This window comes from Teleopsis dalmanni, chromosome X (assembly GCF_002237135.1).
Source record: "Teleopsis dalmanni isolate 2A chromosome X, ASM223713v2, whole genome shotgun sequence".
Classification (NCBI taxonomy): Eukaryota; Metazoa; Arthropoda; class Insecta; order Diptera; family Diopsidae; genus Teleopsis; species Teleopsis dalmanni.
Window position 1 is genome coordinate 85,750,159 of NC_051848.1, and position 27,472 is coordinate 85,777,630.

Genomic DNA, 27,472 nt, shown 5'->3' on the forward strand with positions numbered 1-27,472 from the left:
AGTTATATGTTAATTAAAACTAATATTAATTAAAAAAAATAATATAAAATTTAAGAAATATTGTTTCGTAATACTAACAAAACAGTCAGTAGCAATAAAAACATTTGATTTATTAGATTTTAGTTGAGAACTTCATGTCTGAATTGCTTTTCTCAGAGACCATATGATTTCATTTTCATTTATAAATTTACTAGATTTTTACTTGAAAATATTATGTGATTATAATAGTAAATTATAATAGTAAATATTACATACATTAAAACAAAAACGGTTATATATTTTTAAATAAAATACTTTCATTAATACTTGGAACACATACATATGCAATTTTAATAAAAATATTTATGATTTGTGCCTCTGTTTCAATACCAAACACAACACTGCGAATGTGATTTTGGTAGCACTATCTGCGCACATAAATCAATATAGGAAACAGCTGTTGGAATACAGAAAAAGTAGTATAAAAACAAAGCAGAAAATGAAAGAGTGAAGCAAGCAAATATAAGTCAAATTTGTTAATCGTACAGAAACAATAAACTAAGTGGAAGCAATTGAGCTTAGAAACGCGAAAAAATTTGTGTGGAAATACAATAGAAAAAATAACAAAGAGTGAAATCGAATATTTTTGATACACAAATTACGAAAACAAAGATTTCGAGTTAAAAATAATTAAACAAAATAAAGAGTACAAATAAACAAATTTTTTGGGCACACAAATATTAACATATATAAATAATAAATATATACATATACAGAAATAAATATAAATTGAAAGTAAAAATTTTTAGTAATTTTATAAAGACAGCAGAAGTTTTGATTCTACAAACAAATATCGCAAAAACAAAGGACGAACATGGCAGGATATCTAGTGAATTTCAATCAGGATTTTACGTAAGTTAAAGAGAAGTATTTTCATTACTAAAAAATCAAGAAAGAAATAAGACAAAAGAAACAAAACCAATACTGCTTTATGTTGTTTGTATGCAAAACAATTTTTTTTTTATTAAAATTACCTTGGAAAATAAAAACAATAAAATAAGCCAATGCTGTTTTTGTACTGCAAACAAAAATAGTAGAAAGACATTATGATAATAAAATAATTCGAAAAAGAAGGTCAGCACGAAACTCTAAAATAATATGTAAAAGCAAAATTGCTGGAGGAGTCGAGTACGCTTTGTTTTTGCTGAGTTAGTTTAACCCTTTACTGACAGCGTGTTTTTTACGCATTTTGTATGAGTGAAATAATGTTTAAAGTGTTTTGTATTATTATACTAATTGGTATAATAATACTGATTTTTGTTTAAATATATGTAAATATTTTTGGTAATCAATTTTCAATAATTATTATATTAAGAATGTAAATATAAAAAACATTTAGTAGTTTGTTGTAAAATAAATGAAATCTACAACAAAAACAAATCATGTGTCATTTTTAGACTGTCAAGTAACTGTTTACACAACTTGTGTATTCCTATTATTTTGCATTATTTAAAGGATGTGCGGTAAATTTAACGCATTGATTCTTGTCTGAGATGTTGATACTTAGGACGTGTGCGAGTTAGGCTAAGTTGCGTTCTAAATAAGGGAAATTCTAAGATGAGCCGATAATGTAGTGATGTGTCGATACGTGTTGATAAATGGCTAAATGTGTGCAGTGCAAAAAATCCCAAAAAATCTCCCATTTGGTTTAGCATCAACTTAGCCTAACTCGCACACGACCTTAATTAGTTATTGCTTTCTAATTTTGTCACTTAACTAACTAAAATATCCATATTTTAAAATGTAAGATAAAAAGTTATTGTTTGGAGTGGAATAGTCCAGGTATTATATTATTATAAATATTTACTTACATATACAGTGGCTCCCAGCTTATTTCATCCAACACTGTTTTAAATTTTTAAAACACTGTATTTTAAAAATGAATTAGAAAACAATCATGTTTTTAATATAACTGAGGAACGCTTATTGAATGTAACAAATGAAACAAAGTACATAAAATTTGTTTTTGTTTCGCTCAAAGGGGAAAACCCCGATCGTGTAACAGAATTATAATTCACAACTTATTTCATCCAAATTATCATTTGCACTTAGTCGCTAGTATGTCGCGCTGTGCAACGGGATTTTTTTTCCCGTAATATTTTTAAAGTACTTGCAACCAAATTTAATAAATTTTTAATGTGATTTTGGACGTGCAACGATAAATACAGCGCCTCTTACACAGCATCGTCCGCTGTCAGCGATCGATGTCGTCGCTTGCCATTACACATCAAATTTTTCTACAATTTTTTAAACATTTAATTTGTTTTGTTATTTATTATTTAAATGTAATTTAATTTCAATTTTCAAAAATGTAAACTGGTTCTTTTTTAAAACACTATTTATATAATATATGTATATGTTGTATACATTGTATACTTAACTAGGTACTGCCCAGAACTATTTTTTATTGCCCAATAGTCGTGGATTTTTAATAATATATGTACATATATTCATACTTGGTATAGTACTTTTTGAGTTTGTAATGCCTTTTATAATATGATTTCGTGCAACTGTCGGCTTACTAAAAAACACTAAGAACTTTTGTTGAAATATTTATATCCTAGCAAGCAAATTTAGCTGCACAATACTGTTCAATAAAAACACCTAATTTCGGCCAGACGACTAGGTGAGTTAGGTGAGTTCTCTATACACTATAGGACAATTAACCGTATGTTTTGTATCTAATAATATAAATTAGAAAAGTATTTAAAAAATATTATAAGATAACCAAAGACATTATTTTGTATAAGTTAATTATTCCATATGAAACTGACCTATTGTAAAACTGAGAAGACAGTGAAATAATTTAACTCGGTAATTCGGTAATTCGATAACTTGGAACTTGGTAAGCATTTTAAATTTCAAATTATGTTAAATATAAATTTTGTACAATATTTCTCAACAATATGTAAAAATCAGCTGATATTTTACAGAATACCAAAAAAGTGATTAAACTTGGTGACTAGGTAACGCTGTGACTTCACAAGAGCGAATATTCATAGAGCTTTATCACTTCACCAGGTTACCGAGTTGCTAAGCTCGTCTGAATACCAATTATATTTTATATGTAGAATGTAGAAGTGGTGCATTAAGACACAATTTTGACTGTATTCTATTAGTTGAAATATGTGTACTGCTTGGCCAACTAATATATACCATATAGGTACATACCATTGTTGTGACTTTTCGTACTTGAAAAGCTCAACTTGAGGTTAATTTTAAATTATAATTAATTTAAATATTTTGCTATTTTCATAACTATAAAACGTAGTACAGATATCGAGAGGCTTAGTGGGGGGAGTACAAAATGGCAGAAGCAAGAGTTGATGCAATATAATCAACTTTATCTTCTACGAAGTGTGTTTTTTTGTTATTGTTTTTTATTATTATTATTATTGTATTATGCTTTGTTCAATTTTGTCTCATTTTAATATTTTTATTAATTATTATTATTAGTATTATTATTATTGATTTGGTTATGTTGTTGTTGGGTGTATTTTTATTTTTTTTTTTTTTTTGTTTTTGAATTTTTCTAGTAACACATATTATTTTAATAAATTGCTTAAAAAAATTTAGTGTTTCTTTTAAAATACAAATGATGTCATTTAAATATTTTAATACTGTACAAACAAGCACTGAAACATACAAATCTATTACATCTCAAAAATGGTATGTTTTTTAAATCGAATTAACGCAGAAGAGTTTTATTTTATATTGTATATTAGAAATTTTAAATATATGTTTTTAAATATTTTGTGTCTTAACGAAGGAAACAGAGATAGGAAACATTCCTCAGTATAAATTGAAGATTGACGTGGATGTAACTCGTAGATGTAGATGACAAATTGTAATCGATTAGTGTTAAAATAGTTATATGTTGTTTGCCAAATATTTTAATAAATTATAATTTATATATACTGGTTGCTTTATACATGCATAGATAAAATATTCTAAAAATTTTAATTAATGCATATCATGTCTATAATAGATCTCTGGCTCATGTGTGTTCCACTTAGTGTGGATTAGAATTTATAAAACCTTATAAAGCTTAAGATGGAAATCGATATAACTATACACATGTGTATGTATGTGTGTTCAGTCATGTAAAATAGACTTACAGTTAAAAGTCGTTGTAAATAACATATCGCGCTTTTCTTGTAAAGATTATGCGCTTCTAATCTTTATATAAACAGAAATGTAAGATTTTAATATTTTGATAGCCTTCACCAGACTGAATATACTTAGATTCATTGGATTCAGCTGACACTAATAACACTAAGGTATTAAAGCATCAAAAGCATTTCATATTTTATATTGAGAAGTGGCTTTGATGCCAATGTTCAATATCTGCAAACAGCATATATCACCATAGTCAGTGAAGTATTTGGTTCTATTTTTGAAGTACAAATAAAACGAGAAGACTATAAACAATATAGATTATACTTTACTTAAGTTAGAAGTAAGTGATTAAGAGAAAGAAGCACGTTTTCGTTTTTTCAACAGCTAGTTTTCCAAACAAAAAATCGGTCAAATGTTAAGGCTCTAAGCTTTAAAGTTGTTTATATATATATATACATATGTGCCGGGTCATTATTATTTTATCGTTATCATGCAATGTCATGTCATTTTTATTTGATTTGTATCAAAAAATAATGTTTAATATTGGGATTACATGAAGAAGGACAAACGTTATTTTTATACGTACTCTTTCATACTCAACAATATGTACATATGTGCTTTTAACAAACTCTAGAAGAAACATCAAATTTTTTTAAGAACTTCAAACTAGAATAAAATTTGATGTTTCTTTCAGAGAATAGTAAAAGTATTCAAAAATTGTTCAATATGAAAGACGATGTATGAATATAACGCTGGTGCTGTGCACCCTAGTATATACATATGTACCTTCTGATCAAAAAAGAACGAGAGGCCTATTTTTGAATTCCCGCACTTATCCAATCGGTATCCAATTGGCCACACGAAAATTTTTCAACTTCTTTATATAGACGCCAAACAAAAACTAATCGTACAACTTTGACAGAATGTGTATAATAGTGTTGCCAGCGTGAAAATAAGAAAAATTTACCGATTGGATAAGCGCGGGAATTTAAGAATTAAAAATTAAAGTTCTTTTTTGATCACAAGGTATATATATAAATATGCATTTAAAGTTCATTGAAGTTCATGGTTCGAGAGTACGCTGGTCTTATAACAAGTTAAGAGTTCTGCTTTTATTTTGAAAATAATTACAGCTTGCCACTGGAGTGCTTTTCAAGACTATGACATTAGGTATAGTAAAAAGAAATCCATTATTTCCCCAATAAATGACTTTAGGGATACAGATAATCCCTCGTTGTATAAGTCCAATCGGATTACACTAGATGTTGTATCTTGTTTTTATTATTTTCGAGTTTTGCTTACTAGTGGAAGTGTAAAAAGTAATATCTAGAAATTATGATTTTTTGTTAGTTAATTATTTATAGTTTTAAATATATTGAGCTTAGAAATTATTTTTGTATGCATAGTTTAAAACATCCCTTTTTCTTCTTTAGACAATGAAAACATTTATTTCCAACAAAATAAAGAATTTTTGAAAAACTTTTCTATCTCAAGCTCTTTACACTTAGTTAATTTTTTAAGCCAACATCTACTTTTATTTAGTATATTGACTATTCGTTAAATAGTAGGACTTTAAGACAGGTCCTATGCAATTTTTAGATAAGAGTTCCAATTGAGCGTTCTAATCAGATGGTATTTAATTGTTATGTTCTACAATAGTTGTAATATAATCTCTACATATATATATATATGTTATGTGTATATATTACTAAAATACAAAACTTTGGAAAGCAGCAGTGAATAATCTATTGCAGTAGGTTGTATATGTATGTATAATTATAGTAATCAAAATCTATATGATAATACAAAAAACTATTTATCATATTATTATTATTATTAAATAATAGGCTATGAATGCCCTCTGACCTAAAAGATCTATTGTGCACCTAAAGGCTGCTGTAAGCTTAATTTTACTTATTCGATTTGGGACTAAGATTCCGCTTTCAAGTTAGTCGAGTCTACGTCTTACCGCTGCTGGGCATTTGGATAGAATTTGTTCTGATGTTTCCTTCTCCTCATGAGAGAGTCGACAGGAATCATTTTCTACTGCACCTATAATCTTCATGTGGTGATTAAGTCTACAGTGTCCTGTAAGAAGTTCAGTGTAGATTTTAATATCGTCTCTGCTAAGGCCAAGGATGGCATCAACTTTGATGTGTTCAAAATCAATGAATCTTCTGCACTGCCGCATGCCTGTTTGGGCTTTCCAGTGTTCAAGTAGATATTGTTTCTGCCGTGAACGTAATAAGATATTTGTGAAGCTATTTGTTACCCCGCAGTAGGGCTCTGGACCAATGTAGAAGGGTCCAGAAGAAGGGTTCATCATATAAAGAAGTTAGTTTTTTTTTTTGATAAATACATACATCTCAACGTTTGGAGTCACATATGTATGTTATTACTGAACACAAAACACTATAAAAAGTATGTACTTCAGATTTTGTAAAAAAAAATTTTATTACTTCAAAAAATGGTTTCTATTTTTTTTTTCAAAAAGTTATGATGATCAAACAACAGTGTATAAGATCTTTCAGAGTTCAAAGATTACGTATGACTGACGTAGCAATTTGGTTCTGTATAAAGGTATTTTAACCTATAATTTAAGGTATAATTGTTAATTATTTCTCTGGAATATTTTGTTGGTTATGTAGTAAAAATTATGTGGACTTTTGGAATAAAAAGTATTTCATTAATTTTAATATGTCACTAATTTTTGTAAACAATTTACGTTTACAGTTTGATTTTACAATAACAAAAAATTTCATTAAATCGACATTCAATAATAAAAGTTGATATTTGATTGTTATTTACAAATATTACAAATATGAATAAAAACAAAACAAAACAAAACAAAAACAAGATCTGATGACGCATCTGTAAAAGTGTAAAAAAATACTTATAAACAAAAAATGAGAATATATATTTAAACAAACTTGTGCGCAATAATGTCAGTGTCAGTGTTGATTAGATTAAATAATTAACAAAAAACTAAACATTACTAATTTTTTTAAGAAAACATTTCGCAAAGTAATGAAAACCGCGTAAATGCGAAATATTTCGCAAACTAATGAAAACCGCGTAAAAATGGAATCAATATATTTTATTACAGAAATTATGTACATATGTATATAGTTTTAAGTAGATAATAAATTAAATATTAACATTTAATAGTATTATTTAATTTTTTTTATTATTTCAAAAGAATAAACGACAACAACAAAAATTCATTTTATATTATTTTAATTAATTGAATTTTTGGCTGACCATACACCTGTTTCGATATTATCAAATATCCATCATCAGTGGTCTTGGACATGATTCTTATATTTAATTATTCGTAAATAATTATTTTTCAGACTGCAAGAACCAAGAATTGAACTCGAGTCCTGCCAAATTTGAAGCTCAGAGTCAGCGCACCTCAACCAACTTGACCCAAAGCTGTACTTGACTTTAATGTTCGCATATTTTTCTGGAGTTTTGTTACTTTTACTATGAAAGTTTTTATTAACAATTTTACTTGCTGTGTTTATATTAGAACGAAATCATAAAACAGCTGTAGAATAATTGAATTAATTAATTAATTATATTTTTATTTTTAATTGTTAAATTTCAATACTATTCTGTTCGTAGAGGCAATATTTGTTGCATGATTTATTCTTTCTTATGTATGGAACCTAATCTAGGAACATAATCTAGGAAAATGAGATTAGATTTAGGGTTTGATGACCTATATTTTTATTTTTATAAGTTTGACTAATGATGGTTCCCTAAAAGAGTTATTTGTATTACAACGTTAGAGAATAATTCATTTCTATACTGAAGCACATAGTACGAAATACATATTTTTAAAATGAATATTTAAAATTTTTTGTTTAAAATAAAATTTTGGAACTTCACGACTAAATCTACAAAAATATATAGCACGGATGCAGCATGGGTTTTTCTGATATATTCAAGAAACTATGATCTTCTAGACCGGTTTCCCTACCAAGGACAATAGTGAGTGTTTATTTATTGAATATAAATATTCGTTTCACAAATATCTACGTATGTATGTAAAATATTCTATTAGAATAAAAATGACTCTGTGAAGATGTATTCCCTTCTAAGTCACCAACTGTTACTTCAAAATCCGTGATAAGAACTCATAGTCTTCAAAAAATTTAATTTGACCCTGTCAAGAATTTATTTAACTATTCATCTTCAAGTGTTTCTTTTGATATTACTAATTGAAAAAATAAAGTCTCTCCTTTCTTGGTCTTTGAAAAATCGGAGTTGCAACTATTTTCACATACATAAAGACATAAACGACGGAGTTTCAATTTTAAATTTAATTACATCAATTTTATGCATTCAAAACTGCGAGTTATCGTTTTTTTTCAGAATTTTCAAGAGCAAGGCAATCCAAAAGCAAGGCAATCATTGGCTCCATAATTTATTTAATATTATGTTAGCATCTATGTACATACATGTGTAAACATAAGCGATACCTTTTTACTAATTGTTATCAATTAATCGTTAAATCAGGCAAGAATATGAAGATTTTTATAAACGTAGGGATTTAGTAGAACCTATATTCACATAGCGTTTGTGAGTTGTCATTTCTTTCTTCACGTAGACAGATGAAAATACGGACGTAGAAAATAATAAATGCTATAAGATCTCTTAAAGTTTTACTTGGTGCGAAACATTAACCAACATCGAGCTATCACAATTAGTTTTAAGTATTATAAAACTGTTTTGAGTTCAATTAGTTTATAAGACTATATAATCTAATCTAAATATTCTTCTACCTAAAAGAGCACTCGTTAATAAATTTGCGTTAGCCCAAAAGCGTCTGATATTATCTCAATTATATGGTTTCGAACTGCTGTTCAACAAGATTGGCTATAAATCATATACATCGAACAAGTAATTCAAATATAAAGACGCTGATGAGGCAATTCTCTAATTTTAAAAATTTTGCATTTTATGCATCTTGATATTTTATTTATTTTAATTCTGTATTACTTTCACTTTTTTATGTGGCACCTAAGGAGTGTGTTGCTTTTAAATCGAAGTAACTTATATTCCTAAAAGATTTTTTAAGAGATTTAATATGAATTCGAAGAATGTGTAAGCTCCGGCAAAGCCAGAGATGACATCTTTTCTTATATTGCGATAATATGCGTTTTTAATATTAAATTAGTTAAATAATTAGTTAAATTTTTTTATATGTGCTTTTGCTTTATGTATATACGTCAATAAATTTTGTTGTATATTAAAAAGTTATTCATTTACTTTAGTGTTTCTTGACAGTACTTTAGAGCAAAACTGGGACCGTAACAGTTACCATAAAAATATTAAAAATCACTTTTTAACTATTATCATTCGCATTTTAAAATAAAACTCAAAAAATAGTAGTTAAATTTGCTTTCAAATTTATTTCTCAAAAATAATTATTTTATGTGCTTTTTATTTTTCCGCGCAGAAATAACTCTTAAAATTCTGCTTTTTATTTTAAAACGCACAAATAGCTGTTTCTTTTGCGTTATAAATATAAAAATCATGAATAACTCGCACTGGCTGCCGAATATTTTTAAAACGATTACACAGCAGCTCTTTCCTTATTTCTATCGAACCGATAGGACCGATGATGTCGCCATCGTGTAAACCGCACCAAACAGTTAATTTTAATGGATATAATGGTGATTCGTTAACGGTTCAAGGATCTTCGCTTTATATACGGCAATTTTACTTATTGACGTAGCCATTATGTTGACTGTAAAATAGATGAATTGGTCTATAAACTTCGCGAACAGATCTGTTTTTTTCAATAATGATGAATTGTCAAACCTTAATTAACAGAAATATCAACACAGTTTGACATTCTCAACCATAAAACCATAGTTATCGATATCAATAGCTTTCACGCATCTGGAAAAATACCCGATACATAACAGTTAGTGAAGGATTGCAGATTTTTACATTGCTTTGACTACTTGAAGAGTTAAATATGGACTATGTTCTTTGCTTGCAGCTTCATATTATAATACATATTATAAAATTGTGATGTCTTTTGTTTATAAGAATATTAAACTTATCTTAACGTTGACATCCTCTTTGAAGTGAAAATTCATGCGCATTTTAATTTAAAACAAAATCGAATGTATATATTTTTTTCGGTGAATGACCCATAATTTTAAGGCGATAATAAATCTTGAGTATGTGCTTAAAAATTTTTTTTAATTTTTCAATGTTTTTTGTGTTTGATGACGTTTAAAGTTAATAACATTATACTGTTGTTAAAACTAAATACTAGTACAGAGAAAAAGTGATGGATTTTTAAACTCAAATGTTATATACGTGAATGTTTAATTTAAAATAACATATCATATAATATTATTTGCACTGTTTTTACATTTTTTATAAGGAAAATCTTGTACTTAAATTAAAAATGTACTATCCATATTTTTGCAGCTATAATAAGAATATGAAATAATTATAAAATATTTTGAATGAGCTTAGTTTCATTAGTTTTATAGTTTCTTATTTTCGGGTAAATAATCTTCTCTCAATTGTCAATAAATAAACCAATACACTTTCTATGACTACTATATAAAGAACAATTGCCAACTATCGTTGTTAAGAAACAAGGTGTTATAATACTTATTCTTTTGATCTTAATTATTCTTTTGATCTAAATATTTTTTTTTCACCTCACACACAGGGAAGCGACTGGAAGCAACGCTTTCGGGCCCCCGAATTTAGGGGGGCCCCATTATAAATTCATGTACTCATTATATTTGTTTTTAATAATTTCTCAAATGTGGGACGAAACGCTTTTTGTTGTGATGACATTTAAGTGGAGTCAAAAAAAGAAAAGAGCAAAACGCAAATAAGATCCATTGGATCTTATTCTGTATAAATGTGTTCTAACGATTTCCTTCAAAACGATGCACCCCATTTTTGGAACTTCTACTTTCCAAAAAGTACTTAATCAAAGCTAAAAATATTTTTCAGTTTATATTGTTAGGTTTGAAGGTATATTTAACCTTCATCCAACATTTTTTGGCACAGGCCAAATATTAAATCAACAGGCAAGTTGAAAAATCAGCTGTTTGAAATGAGAACAAATGAATTACAATGAATGTCAACACTCTCAAATGACTCATTTGAAATGAGTCATTTTCAGTTAGTGTAAACGCCATATAAAATTAATATTTCTCATTATTTACTTCAATCATTAGGCCAGAGACTGAAAATATCCCTAAGTTCATATAAAATAAATAATACGTATAAAAGAGATACCATTTGATTTCATAGTATATAACGATTGTACTTAATGGTGTTGTATTCTTAAAACATTAATATAGAATACTAAAGTAAAAATCACAAATTAACTTAAAGCTTTATAAAAACAAAAAATAATTTATTAACTTTATAAAAAAATATGAATAATAATATGAAAAAATGCAGAAGAGAAAGTAAAAGTGTCAATTAAATCGAGTCTTACTATAAAACTGTGTGGAACAATAAATACGGATAGTGGGTTTATTCCACTCATCTTATTATAAACGAGTCTATATTATTTGCTTTTATTTTTCAATTTTCTAAATATCATAAGCCTTGACCTTGAACTTTAAAATTTTTAACATTTCAATGAAGAAACTTTGGGCCGTTCACCTCTTCACAAAAAAATTTTTACTGATTAGAACTTTCGGTTTTATTTTTTTATTTCAACAAATGTTTTGATATAAATTTTTTCACATTTATTAGGTTTTGACTTATTATTGGTCTGTGACTGTCTAAAAAAGTAAGTAATTATTATCAAGAACTTCAGAAAAAATATTTTTAAAAGATAAAGAAAATTATAATGATATTATTTGAAATCATTATTGCAATAATTTTTAATTGAATGCTTAGGTAGACATGAAGACACTCATAACTTAGACATTTATAACTTAAAATATGAACCCGTATAAATTTAATACTTCTCGTTCCAGACAAGCATATGCCTATTTTAAGATAGACAGCTGTGTCACAAGGAAAACGAACACTTCAAAAAGAACTTACCACCGGAAAACATGAAACAGAAAAAAAAAACATTAAGAAAAGTGAATATGTATTTTCTTTAAAGAATACGATGGTCACTATTTATATTGAGCCTAATAATGAAAAAATATTGTTTCTCAAAGTATTCTCCTTTATGTTTAATGCACTTTTGCATGCGCTCGAACCATTTGTCAAAGCATTTTTCCAATCTACTTCAGACATTTCCAAAACATGATTTATAAATGCAACAACTGCGTCTGTTTCTTTCGCCGATAAAAATGCGATTAGCGCAACTTATTCTTGACGTTCGGGAACAAGAAAAAGTCATTGGGTGCCAAATCAGGACTGTACAGCGGATGACCCATTAATTCGATTTTTTGAATGTTCCAATAGTCGGTTGTTAGATGAGGTGTGTGAGCACTCATATTGTCTTGATGGAGAATGATCCGACGGCGCTTGTTTGATACTCGTATGGTTGCCACATCACCAGTTTTCCCGAAAAATACAAGCGACCATTTTTTTTGAAGTGCTTTAAACACAAACAAATTTTGTTGGATTTGGTTCATCTTAAAAGACCCATACAGTCGACTGCTGTTTACGTTGTTTACGTATATATCCATGATTGGTCACCTGTTACAATCTTATATACAGCTTTTAAAGTACCGCCATTGTACGTCTAGAGTATTTGTGTGCACCAATCGACACGAGCGTCTGTTTCAGATTTTGTTAAATGATAGGGGACCCAACGAGAACAAACCTTTCTCACGTGCAATATTTTATACGACTTAATGATCGTGCAATATTTTATACGACTTAGGGTCTCACCAAAACCTCAATTTCACAGTATGTCGCATGATGATCTTGTATTATCAGGTTTTGCACATCATTAATGTTTTCTAGCAGAAAAACTGATTTTGGACGACCTTCACGAGCTTCCTCTGCGTATGAGAGAACTTTGGTCACGATTAAAATCATTGTACCAGTACTGCCAAATCGATTTTCTTAATAACCGATTTTATTTGTTTACAATCAATTCATATAGCTATTTATATTTAATAAAAATACAATTTATGAAATTTATTAAACATTTATAAATTAAACACAATTCATAAATCATATTTAAAAAAATAAGATCGAATTTATAATTACAATACTTATTAAGTATAAGGACAAAACTAACTCTTTAAATGCACAAAGCATTTCATTCATTCATTGTGTATGAGATTACAAAAACAACTACAACGCGCACAAAATCGTTTTATATGGCTTTTACACTGGCCTCAAGTGGCTCATTTTGGTCGAAAGTGAAAAATGAGAAGCAAATGATTCATTTTTGCATACAAAATTTTAAGCGCAAATGAGATTCATTGAATCTCATTCTGTATAAATGAGTTCCAACGAGGTTAGAATGAGTTCCAAATGTGTTTCAAATGCAAATGAATACATTGAACATACCCTAAATAAAAGCATTTTATGGCAGTTTGACAATGAGAAACTGTTTTTGACATACATATATACAAAACAAATTAAAAAAATGTTGGGGGGTTGCATTTTCTTGAAAACGATGCACCTCTTTTTGGAACTTCTACTTTCCAAAAATTACTTAATCAAAGCTAAAAATAAGTTTTGAGTTTATATTGTAAGGCTTCGAGGTATATTTAACCTTCATCCAACATTTTTTGGCACAGGCCAAATATCAAATCAATAGGCAAGTTGAAAAATTAGCTGTTTGAAATGAGACCAAATGATTTACAACGAATGTAAACACTTTCAAATGACTCATTTGAAATGACCATTTTTGTCCAGTGTAAACGCCAAATTAGTTTGCGCTTTCTAAAAATAAATAATCCGACGTGCAAGTTATTTTTGGATTTCAAAAATAAGTTACACACAAGGAGTTATTTTTGTGTTTGAAAAATAATAGTTATTCTAGATTATTATATTTTTAAGGCAAAAACAATAATTATTTTTGCATTTTAAAATAAAAAGCAATTTGTATAGAATGCGTTATTATGTGCACATACATAAAATGCACATACTAATTATTAAAATAATTATTTTTGAAAAATATAATATAAAGCAAATTTAATTACTATTTTTTGTAGTTTTATTTTGAAAAGACAAGTAAGATTTATTAGTGTATTTTTATTTTTTTTAAATATAATTGTAACGGGCCCTGGATCCTATCTAATTAATATAAAAATAATGAGCTATTTAAGCCAATATCATATCATTTTTAGTTTTTTCCTCAGGTATTTAATTCATACAGTAAGACCCCGCTTAATGCGTAGAATACGCTCCATCAAAATAGAGCGTAATGCGAAACCGCGCTAAATGAGGCTATCTTAACATGCAAATAATGGGGTTAAGGGAAGATTGATAGAAAATTGCTTAGGTATTTAATTTAATAATTGTTTTTTTTATAATAATAAAACCAAATATTTATTTTTTACAAAAATAAAAACAATGTAAAAGAATATATATAAAAAAAAAAAATTGTAAGTCAGTCAGATCATTCAGTCTATTCTGTGTTTCGAATTTTTTGCTTTTTTGTCAAGAAGGCATCTAATGTAGTTTGCGGTTTTCCTTTTACGTTCTGTAAGAAGTTGTTGATAAGTGGATAAAGCGTCTATAGCACCCCGTCTTGCTTTTAAAGTTCTGTTAAAATTTGAATTATTTTCAACAAATTGGTCCATAATTTCAGTTAAAGTGGTCAAACTCCTTTCTACAAACGTCATCGAGTGTTCTTTTTGCTTTACTTCGAAATCATTACTATCAATATTTTTGTTTTCTTATTGCTCAGTTAATTTCTTGAGCCGCTTCTTGAACTATTTCTTCAACGTCTTCCATATTTACCTCATCTAAACCGGTTTGTTTCGCTAAGTACACTATTTCTTCCATTATTTTATCCATATCAACAGAATGTCCAATGTCATCTCTCTTACTTAAATCTGGTCAAATGTTCTTACATACTACTCTTTTCAAAGATGTTTCTGTTATCTCATTCCAAGAAAGGTTTATGTTTTCTGCAGCATTCATGATATTGTGGTTTTTCTAGATTCTCTTATTGATTGCTTCTCTTCTCCATCTGCTTAAATGTTCGGGTTGAATTAAAAAAGAGTTAAACCGAAACCGCGTTGAGCGGGGTCTCACTGTATTTGCTGAATAATGTTTGTTATATTGATATTTCCTTATATACCTATATGTTATGTATGTGATAACATTATTCCTAGAGTAGTACTTAGGAAACTTGTTACTAGTAGAATTTATAATAGCGTTTCACTTCTCCTCTACTACTTCTACTCTTTCTTGCAATAGCTTTTTCTCTTTAAAATTGTTTATTGTAATATAAACCAAACATAATAAATGCTATAAGATGTGACAGTTTGCTCTTAAATCCTTAGAGCTTTTGCCCAAGTGGACCATCAAGAGATTCTAGATTCTTTCTAGACAAAGGAAATTGTTGTTAATTTTTTCTTCTTTAAGCAAATCACTTTTTATAAAATTCAAAAATGAAAGAAAATATTTGCTTATTATATTTCTTATAGCATTTGTTTCCCTATGTATAAGACGATATAGCTACTGGTATGTCTTTTGAAATATACACATACATATGTATGTATGTAATTAATTTACATATATTTATTTCTTTGATATGCTAAACTAATTTTATAGTTCGTTTATTATTTTTGTTATTCTTCTTCTGTCATTTTGTCAATATATTTATTTATTTTGTTAAGTAAATCTCTGGAGCCCTATCAAGGTTATTTATTTTAACTTCTAGTAGCGCAGCTTGAAACGCGAAAGAAGATACTGCAGTCACAGATGAGAAATCGTGTTTATGAAATAAAAACAAAGTCAAGAAATCCCAAATAAAACCGAATAAAGAAATTAAGATTTTTTCAACAAAAAAAATAAATAAAAATGTAATCAATCGTTCGTTTTGATAGGTGAAAGGCTCTACCAAAACCTTTTCTTTTTTAAATAAAAATGTGTGTAAATGTGTAAATGTAAATAGAATAAATATATTAGAAAAGTCGTATGCACAATATAGGGTCATCTTACATTTACCGTAATAATTTTAAATGGATTGTGTAATAATCATCATTTTAATATACTATTTACCTCATTATTTACTGTACTATTATCTTTTACCCTTGTCGAAGAGAAAATAGTTGTTGAAAATGGTTATTTTTATTATGTGCATATAGCTTTATATATTATATAGTGTTGCGTGAATATTTATATAAGTTCATGTGCGAATATACATAGTCGTGATTTGTGAATTTTACGTTATAAAATAGAAATTGAATTGCATCAGTTTGTGTTGACAATTTCAGCACGTTTCTTTTTCCACTGTTCGACATAAACGGTAAAAATATGCACTAGAAGAATTTGCCTTTATCTTAAGGTGCATCCACACCAAAGCGAAGACTTGCGAACGAAAGAACTTTCGCACGTACGATTACCTGCGAATATTCGTTCGAAAGAACTTTCGCAGGTACGATTACCTGCGAATATTCGTTCGTTCGCAAGCGTTCGTTTTGGTGTGGATGCACCTTGTAACGACACGGATTCTCCGTTTCGTTATTTCCTTTGCCGGGGTAACCTCAGCCGTTTCCAGGAGTCGTTACAATAAATTTGTATTCACAAGAACAAGACTTCTCAAATAAAAGATTGTGTGTTAAATTTTAAATGTAGATTTATTTAAAATAAAATTAATTCATTAAGATGATAATTAAAAAAAATGAATTTAATTAAACGCAATTAGATATAACCTGGCATTGATTATGTACTTCAAAGTGGATTTTAATAAAATATTCAGATTTCTTTATAATCGTATTAAAAAAAAAAACAAAAGTTAGTTAAAGATAAGTAGATATGAACTTTAGATTCTTTCCCAGGTGACAAGCTGGATCCGGTAATTGTTTCTTTGGCGTTCGCGATGATCTCTAGTTTGCTTTCGTGGTTGGCACCTTCGTATGATTGTCCACTCTCGGCGTACCTGTTAGGGACAGAAGGGTTAGTGTATATATAAAAAAAAATATATTTCCTTGTTCGGTTATGGAATATCTATACAATAGTGTCTAAGTGTCTTGACTTAAAACCGCCCATGCACTTGTACACAATTATATATATATTTTAGTAATTTATACAACTAGGCTTAAAACCGCCACTGTGTCAGACATTTTTTAAATATTTATTTATTTTATATGTTGACATACAATGCCACCGAGTGGTCATACAAGACTCACTCCATTCTTAGAAAATTGCGCCGTCTTTTACACGCATACTCTTGAACTTTTTGTGTAAAGTAACAAAGCTTTGAGTTGATCTTAATTGAACTTAATGCACTTTAACACTTTTGCACAAAAGCTTCCTTGTGCATCTTTTTGCAGCGAATTGCATTCTGACGTTTTTGACGTTTGTAAATGTTTGTTTACATTTTTATAAAAAGCGGCGGTGCTCGTGTTTTTATTTTTATGGTTGAATTATTTATAAATAAAATAATAAATAATTTATAAATAAATTATTATTTATTAATTTAAATAAATTTATGTGGAAAAATAATGAAGGTATGTTATATTGTTATTTTTATTCATATACCTTTTTGTATTTATTATTAAAATGTTTCCTCCTAATTACAGATTACTTCACGTATTTTGTTCAAAGTGGTGGTGTTACTAAATTTATGTAGGTTGGAAATTATTACAAAATTTCCATCCTTACAACCTTTAACCAAAGCTTTAATGCCTCTTACACTGCTTCATATCGTTTCAATTATCCAGAACATTTCATATAAAAAACCTACATACATATATGTATATTTATGTAAAAAAAGTTGTACATCTTAGCCGATCAGTCTTCATGCAAGCAGATGTGCTGCATAAGTTTATAAAAATAAATAAATTAATTATAAAATTTATATAACAAATCAACAAAAAGTTGTGAACTCAGCAATGGCTAATTATGGTAAGTTTGTCCTTGAAACATAATATTTTTTCGTTCACGGGGTAGCTTTCTTTTGTAATATTAGCGGGTAATTTTTGGTATTGTTTGTTGTAAGAGGGAAAAAAAAGCTCAAGAAGAAACATGTTTTTAAAAAAAAAAATTGCATTCTCTTCATCGAAATATACTATATAGGAATTATACGAAGTATGCAAACTTGGTTGACTGTTTGCATGATGAAGTAAGAAAGTATCAATCAAACAACATAATTCACCTGTTCACACTGGCAATCAGAGTTCGTATTTCGTATTTGCGTACGCATGAGCGGCTCTTTTCGGCTCATTCTGCGCACAGCTGAGCCTCATGCGTTGTTTACAAGAAGGTGTTGCATGCTAAAATATGAAAAATATATGGCATTGTTGTTGTTGTTTTCTTTGCACAATTTGGCACGTGCCACTATTTATCTGAATTTTGTACGTTTACTTAATTAGTCGTTTTATATTAATTCAAGAGTATATTGTGTTTCGGAAAATTTGAAAATAAACTAATCAAAAATAAATCGCTTTTTATTGAACAGTTGAGCTCTCGGGTCGTGGGACCTCATGAGCAGTTCTTCAATATGAGCAAATTGAAGGCTCACGTTGATGAGCAGCTCTTCAATATGAGCCAATTTTAGGCTCACGTAATAATTGGCCCTGCCGGCAATAGAGGAAACCTATTTAAAAAATTATTATTGTGAATGAAGATAAATTAATACTGACAGTTAAATTATGTAGTTGTATTGTACATTTGCTTGAGATAAAAAAATCTTTGGGCTTATAAACAAGTGTTGTCGCTTGACTTTATTTGCACAATTATTACAATAATTCAATGTCCATTACTATCAAAATAGGTCTTTTTCTCGAACTACTTGTAGTTACTTTGAGTAACACTGTTTATACACAAGCGCGTTCCACCAGCAAATTTTCGAATAAATGAGAGCATTTGAGAGAGCGTAACATCCCTGTCGAAATTTGAAAATGTTACACAGACTTTATTCGTACATTTTATTTCAAGTAAAATTTGTGTGATGTGTGAATCAGCTGTTTTGGTTTGAATTTAAATTTTTGTATTGTGTATTTGTGGGGCACTGGTGTTCTTAGCAGACCTTACACAAAGCTGTTCCATGAAAATCTGTGTAAAGAGTATAATTTGGCACTTTATTTGTGTTACACTATCAGTTTGTACTTTACTTGTGTTCTGTTACTTGAGTTTTACTACGAGTAGCTCGTGGAGCAGACCTTATATTTACTTAAATAATGATAAGTGGAAATATATAGATAAAGTGCATATAATACTAGTTTTTTAATTGCCTACATCGACCCGTTTTCAAGTTTCGGTATGATGCAGCACTCCTGTCCTGACGCCTTTGTTAGGGTAACGCCTTTACCATCCTTATAAAACAACTATATATGTCACGACATAACTAAGTTAGTGAAACCGTTAATGTTGTGATACATTTCTGATTGATTTAGATGCGTTGTCGACAATTAATAAAACGCTAAAGATCTTGCGAAACACTTTTCTCTTGAACTTGCAGTGAGGCTTTATCATTCTATAGACACCAAGCTTCGGAGTTATATAGAAAAACACTTGAACGAAGTATAAAATGTAAGATTTTTTGGTCGTGAGTAAGCTTTACATCTCAATTGTTTCCTGAGACAATAGTAATACTTATTGACAACGATCATTTTCTGCACGATCTTCAGGTTGAAATTTTTATTGTTGATTGCGGTGGTGTCAAGATAGATGAAATTGAGCCGCAATGGCGTTAGCTTTTTAACGTGATTGCAGCTTAGCAATGTCAAATTTTTTTTTTTGATTTCATATTCTCGTGATCAGGGAAGAGTTGTTTATTATGAATACTAAATTATTTATTTATTAATTAATTATTTATTTATTTAATACTAAAATAATGTAAATAAAAGAAAACAAATTGAATAATAGAAGTTTATTTATTTATTTATATATTTAAATTTCTTGGTAAATGAAATGCTCATAAGATTTTAACAGATGACAGGAATTTTGCAACACATTTCCAGTGAACATTCACAACAGACTGATTTTTAAATTTGTCCGCACTAAAACTTTAAGACGTCAAAATTTTTGCGAGTAAAACCTAACTCTGAAGATTTTAAGAGTATTGTTGTTGCCTCACATGTTTTCTTTCGTAAGTTGCGAGTATTTTTTTGCTACTCTGAAAGAAAAAATTACGGCTATAGTCAAATGATGTTAACGAATTTTTTGTTTTTGTTATTTTTTTTAAGTGTGATTTTCCTATGCGAAGCCTACGAAATATTGCGAAGAAAACAATTGACGAAATTGTTGGCTTATAATATTTGTATTTCCCCAATGTGAATATGAATTTTGTTTTTTATAAGCTTATACTATGCATTATATTATACTTTGGTTTAATAAAAAAAATATAATTAAAACACTGTACAATGCAAAAAAATTCGTTCTGCCACTGCAAAACCAAATTTAACAGCTGTGCTGTCTTAGAGTTTCATTAAAACTAAAAAAAAAATATTGCAATTATAAACGCAATTACAATAGTATTAGTAAAATCAACAACAACTACAGCACAAATAGCAAACATCAAATTTAACCACGGCATATACAGGCAGTTGCCCTCGTTACCTATATATGGACATACATATATATATTTTCGCATTTATTTATTTTTTCGTTTCTCTGTTTTGTGCTCAGATTCACTGCGTCATCACTTTTACTGACGCTAGTGTTCGTTTGAGTATAGAAACAAAATAAAAATAAAAACAAAAACAAAACGAATTATTTATTATTATAAATAACCAAAGAGAAGAAAAAAAGATGGGTTCAGTGTGTTTGCAGTGTGATCAGTTTCCTTTGATGAGCTAATCGCGTTGCCTTGGGACAAGTTTGTTTCTTTTGTTCTTTTTATCTAAACTCATTTTGTGTGTGTGTGTGTGTATGTGTGTGCGGTGTGAAAGAGTATTAGACGAGTGAAAGAATTCTACTCAGTTCCAAAAGTCGTATTCGTTTGAATACGAAAACATGAATGTCAATACATAGTCTATATTATGCTTACTCTTACTCTCTTCAGTTGTAGTGTTCACAGTAACGTATTTGAGTTTTCTACGTCGTTTAAATATTTGCATGATTATTTGTGTTCTGTTGAATAGCGTTTTTTTTAGAATTGAAATCCACAGAACACACATAACACAATAGAACAAAGTATAGTAATAAATAATAATTGCCAATAATAATACCTTAAACAATCTCAATTAGCTGCTCAGAAAATGTGACCTTCGCATTGTCTAAATATGCGTATCAGTGCGAGCATCGTATCAATTACCAGGGGATAATCTGATCGCTGGTTCCTAACAGGTTCTAAATAGGCGTCGATTTTGCTACGTTTGTGCACTAAAAATAATAAAAATTGCTGCAAGGTATTAATGAGATGTGTTATATGTATATACAGTCGGAGTCATAAGTCTACAAGCAGGCAGTAAAAAAAATTTTGGAAAAATCTTTTATTGTTCACATTTTTGTGATTACATTAAGAACAGACATGCACATAGTAGAAAAAGTCTACGGATATTCACAAAATTTTTCTTAAATTACGCATAACTTTTTTAATTTTTACTCAAATTCATTTTTATTTCCTGATTTATTTTAACCAAAGAAACAACAATAAAGTTCCAATATTAAAACTAAACAGTTATTCTTTAAAAAAAAATTAAACACAATTATATGCAAAAGTAGCAATTTTTGAAACAGAAAAAGTCTACGGATATTTCTTAATATCTACATTAAAACAATAAAATTCACAAAAATCTTAAATTTAATAGCCTGTGGGATAACCTCTGCATTTAATAACCTCTGTTAAGCGTCTTTGCATGGACTCAACTAGCTTTGTAGTATCCTGTGCATTTATTTCTAGCCATTCTTCTTTGATGACGTTTCTTGCTATATCCTTGCTGGAAAACATATGCTGGCGAATCTTATTTTCCAAATAAACCCACAGATGTGGAAAGGACTAAGGTCTGGTGATTCTGGTTGTGTTTGAAGTTGCCTGAGAGCATAGTACAGCATCCAAATCCGTACGATGACTGTTGTATGTTTAGAGTCATTGCCCTGCTGAAACAAAAAGGTTGCCTCAAGTCCTAACATTCTGACATTTTCTTTCAAATTTGTTTTTAGAATATTTAGATACCCATATTTCTCCATTGTATCTTGTACAAATTCAAGTCTGACCGCACCATTATTTGCTATACACCACTAAATCATTACGCCTTCACCACCACGTTTTACTGTTGAAATAAAGTTTTGTTTATCATAGGCTGTACATAATTTTCTCCTTACAAATTTTTTAACTTTGATTCAAAATATGTAAAATTAACTCTCATCGGAGAAAATAACTCATTTTCAGAACTTTATAGGTTTATTTATATGCTTTCTTGCAAAGCTTAATCATTTTATTCTATTATATCAGGATATGTATGGCTTCTTTCCTGCAATCAGGGTATAATACATGCATTTCTTCAAAATTTTCCGCACAGTTTTAGGACATATTTTGTTTTCAAGTATTTCGGCAATATGTTCAGCTAGTTTGAAGGCTATTACTCTTGCATTTACTTTCACCTGGTTGATTATGCTACGTCTTTCTCTATTTAACAGAATTGAGGAGCGGCGAGTGCGAGGTTTAGAAACGGAAATGCTGGTCTCTTTGAAGTTATTTGTAATTCTCTGCACAGATGAATATTGACGACCAATATCTTCAGCAATTTTTCTTTGGCTTACGTCATCTTTCTAAAATTTAACAGCTATTTGTAGCTCACTAAAACTAATTTCACGTCCTTTTTTTTATATTGTAAAAATTTATTGCTTATATAAAAAAATGTTATTAAATGATTAATTTTTAGACTCTTTAGGAAGTCAACTAATAATTAAATATCATTTAATGATACTTTTATGCTTGCAAGCGAATTTAAATTAACGGTAAATGTAAATATTAAGAAATATCCGTAGACTTTTTCTGCTTCAAAAATTGCTACTTTTGCATATAATTGTGTTTAATTTTTTTTTTTAAAGAATAACTGTTTAGTTTTAATATTGGAACTTTATTGTTGTTTCTTTGGTTAAAATAAATTAGGAAATATAAATGAATTTGAGTAAAAATTGAAAAAGTTATGCGTAATTTTAGAAAAATTTTGTGAATATCCGTAGACTTTTTCTACTATGTATATCTTTGTAACATAATTACAATAAATAGGTCGCATATATCATCTTTTCTAAAGATTGGCAATATGTTTTTTTTTTAATATTAGCAGAGTTTTCTGATTTAAAAATTCTATCGTAAGCCTTATGATCTAAGATATATTTTGGATTGTGCTGATATATTACTCAAATATTATGTACTAGTAGAGATTACATCATTCTATGGCGTATTTCTTTTCTGGCTTAAGTGTTTTATAAATTCTCTATCACACTCCCAAAGCAGACAGGAGTTGATCAATGTTCGTACCAAACTTTTACCTAGGTTTTGGTGTATGTTGTTCTCTGCCTTTTAGCTGGGATATGAGTTGTGGTTCCTTCATATATTGTATATTGTGAGAATTGATGCTAATGGCTATAGTAAGGATTTGGACAAGATTTGCAATGGTGCTGTTATGTGTTATCAGACAATAATCAATAGTCGATACTGTATTAACTCTAAGGTAAATACAATTTATTTCTCTATATTTAACGATTTTATTTGCAGTATACTTCAGTTACAATACGTCGGTAGCACTATATAAAGGTTGTCTTTTGGCTTTATTTCTACCGCGGTATGATTCTGTATCTCTGTAGTATATCGCTCACGCGTTCTCTGTTGGTAATACTAGTTGTTGATTTCAAGTATAATGAATGTTCTATTAAATATGATTCGTACCTTTCCCTAGCATAATCCGCATTACTTTTTAAACCACCTGAAGTACCTGAAGTACTATACCAAAGATATTCTGCAGTATTAGTTTAATTTGAAATCGATTTTGTTAACAGAGTAAGTATTAAGTATTTTATTTAGTTTTGAGATGGCGTTGCACTTTGAGGTTAAGAGTTTTCTGAATCTTTAATTTTGTTTAGCAAGATTAAGTCGCTAATGTTGGCTTTAAGGAGGACAGTTCCACGCATTTGCATTAATTCACTATTTGCTGGACTGCATTCATTTTCCAACTACATTAGTACTATTATTTTTTTCCATTCTGAAGTATATTATAAGATGATTTTCTACATTTTGTTTTTTTTTTTTTGCAGATCAATCTCTATTGTCAGCCATGTCGGTTTTCGTCTTTACTCAATTAGTTCCAGTGATAAAATCGATGAAATATTTTCCAAGGACAATGAAAACATACGATTGGTTGAGCGCCTATTTAACAGTTCGCTGGTAGTACTGGTCACCGTACAAAAACCTAATTGCCTGAAAATGCTGCATTTCAAGAAAAAACAAAACATTTGCAATTGCGTTTATCCTTCAGAGATTTTATGTGTGCGCATGAATCGTCATCGTTTGGTGGTTTGTCTAGCTGAGAGTATACACATACACGATATACGGGATATGAAAATATTACATTCCATTGATAATATTGCACCCAATGAACTGGGCTTGTGCACACTTTCATTACATTCACATTTAGCATTTCCAATTTGTACCACAACTGGTGAATTACGTATCTTCAATGCAAATAAATTACGGCCGGGCCTCACGATACGTGCACATGATACCGCTTTATCAGCATTAAATTTCTCGTCAAGTGGTACGCTGTTGGCAACTGCCTCAGAACGTGGTACTGTGATACGAGTCTTCTGTGTCAAGAACGGTCAACGCATACAAGAATTTCGACGTGGTGTGAAACGATGTGTGCGCATCGCTTCACTTGTTTTCTCAGTCAATGGAGACTATTTATGTGCTTCATCCAATACGGAAACAGTACACATATTTAAAATTGATGGAAAGGCTGTAGAAATAGCAGAACAAAAAGGTATTATTAGAGGTGAGTGTTGTTGTGTTCTAATGCTTATATTTTTATTTAATTTTAAATTATTCATATCTCTTTTGTTAGTAACGAAATCAAATGAAAGCGATTCAAAAAAAGGGCAGAAACTAGCAGAAGAGAAAACTTTACCTGCCACCTCTAAAACTGATAATGCTACAGCTGCAACCGCAAATACTACTGTAAATACAAATACAAATGAACCAAAAACGGAAGAGGCTAGTTCCGCTCATATGGCTGCCGAAGTATGTGGTTGGTCAGGTTATCTATCAAAGGCTGTTACATCGTATTTTATACCCTCCCAAGTAAGTGATGTGTTGGCACAGGATCGTGCTTTCGCCACAGCTGTTCTGGCACAACCAGGACTTAAGCATGCGTTAGGCTTGGCTCGTGTACAAAAAGAATTGAAACTCTTAATTGTGTGTGAAGATGGTTTCTTATATATTTTCGATTTTAATATCGAACGAGGGGGACAGTGTAAACTGCAGCATGTTCATGATTTACGCAATGTGTTAGAAGGAGTAGTTGGTAATTTTTATTGTAATTGTTGAATAACAAAAATATATATTCACAAATTTTAATTTTCATCTGCTAGAGCTGAATATAAATGAATGCATAGAGAAATTGCCTACATCAAGTATACCTACTAGTCCAGTTGGGGAATCAACAAAATGTACAATAAAACAAGCACAAAAAGATGTACCAAAAACTTGTGCTAGCAGTGTAATAATTGAAAATCCAGATCCTGCGCCTGATAATTCATATGCTGGCATTCTGAAGGGAGATCAAACGGAATCAACTTTAACAGGTATTATTTATTCTTAATTCTTACTTGCGCGATTTTTAATTTAAGTTATTACAATAAATTAATAAATAATTTATTTTTTTTTGAAATTATACTACTAATTCTAAAAGTATCAAAAGCCTATCAAAAATAATGTCTGTGTTCAGTTCTCTTTGTTTTTTTAATCTGCACAAATATTATCTATTAGCTATTTATTTTAATTCACTTTCTTTTATTTATTTATTTTTGTTTTCTTATTCCTTTTAAAAATTATAGAAACATAACAGTTAGATAGTAAAAGAGACACTTCTACTATCTACACATAAATCATAGATAATACATACCAATACATAAAAAGAGTTTCAATGATGCTATTATGAAGAGCCCAAAAACCTACTCGTTTAGTCCGTTTTGATAGTGATGATTAGCACTTAGGTTAGGTTATGCATCTCAATAAGATTTGTATGAAATTACAAAAACAACTACCTTACATGAAAAATGCATTTTATATTTTCATTTTAAATATATTCGGCAGCCAGTGCGAGGTATTCATGATTTTTTTATTTTTATAACGCAAAAGTAACAGTTATTTGTGCGTTTTAAAATAAAAAGCAGAATTTTAAGAGTTATTTCTCCGCGAAAAAATAAAAGGCAGATAAAATAATTATTTTTGAGGAATATAATATAAAACAAATTTAATTATTATTTTTTGAGTTTTATTTTAAAATGCTCACACATATAAAAAACATGCATAATATTAAGGATAATAGTTGTTAGAATGATAACTATATACTTAAATATGAGTCTAGACAACTTTTTGTTGCTGCTTTTTTTCATAAAAAATTTTAAAATAACTGTTATTTTCGGTCCCTGATAAAAAGTAATTATAATTGTTTTGGTATGCAAATTGTCTTGAAATTGCTGTTATCGCAAATTGTTTTATATTTAAAAATGTTTAATTAGCACAATTTTTTTTGTTTCATTTATAAATATCAGTATTAATTGCTTTGTATATTTTAGTAGATTCTGCCAAATTTCGTAAACTCTGTGATGCTATCGATACTCCAAACAAACTCTATGATGAACGACAGTTTCCGCCTGTTGTGATTGCAGCAAAAGATTGACAGAAATAAACCACACTTTCATCAATGAATGTAAAAAGAAAAAAATAAACAAAATATTGTAAAGTAAATAGAAAACTAAAGTATTTTAATAATTTAACGATGAAATTTTGAACAATTAAACAGCATAAATTTATATTTCAATTAATACAATTCATAAAGTAATAAATTTTTTTACTGCCCCCTTTTAGCTTATATAATTTAAAATATGTGTATATATATATATATATATATATATATAGGACAACTACATAAACTTTATATTTAAATTTCTTCACATGTTAAAACTTATGCTCTTATTTATGTTTTTAAGACTAAGACTAGGTTCTTATGTTTTAGAGACATTTTTGGTTCATGGTTATTTATATTTA

General features: G+C 29.0%; 1 protein-coding gene across 2 annotated transcripts; it reads left to right on the plus strand.

Annotated features, from left to right (window-relative positions):
* Nucleotides 1-451: 451 nt before the first annotated feature.
* On the plus strand, nucleotides 452-27,196 carry LOC119688002 (WD repeat domain phosphoinositide-interacting protein 1). Of its 2 annotated transcripts, none has more exons than XM_038102598.1 (5): nucleotides 452-891; nucleotides 24,460-25,196; nucleotides 25,266-25,724; nucleotides 25,792-26,004; nucleotides 27,001-27,196. In XM_038102598.1, exons 1-5 carry the CDS (start codon nucleotides 854-856, stop codon nucleotides 27,102-27,104), a joined length of 1,551 nt encoding a protein of 516 aa, XP_037958526.1. In that variant the 5' UTR covers nucleotides 452-853; the 3' UTR covers nucleotides 27,105-27,196. The 2 variants fall into 2 exon arrangements, with proteins under 2 accessions (XP_037958526.1, XP_037958527.1); XM_038102599.1 differs by having other exon boundaries at nucleotides 27,004-27,196.
* Nucleotides 27,197-27,472: the final 276 nt, after the last annotated feature.

Coding starts and splice junctions, on each gene's coding strand:
- LOC119688002 (XM_038102598.1), top strand. CDS start 854: ATGGCAGGATATCTAGTGAATTTCAATCAGGATTTTAC. Junction 892..24,459: donor AATTTCAATCAGGATTTTAC/GTAAGTTAAAGA, acceptor TTTTTTTTGCAG/ATCAATCTCTATTGTCAGCC. Junction 25,725..25,791: donor TGTGTTAGAAGGAGTAGTTG/GTAATTTTTATT, acceptor TTCATCTGCTAG/AGCTGAATATAAATGAATGC.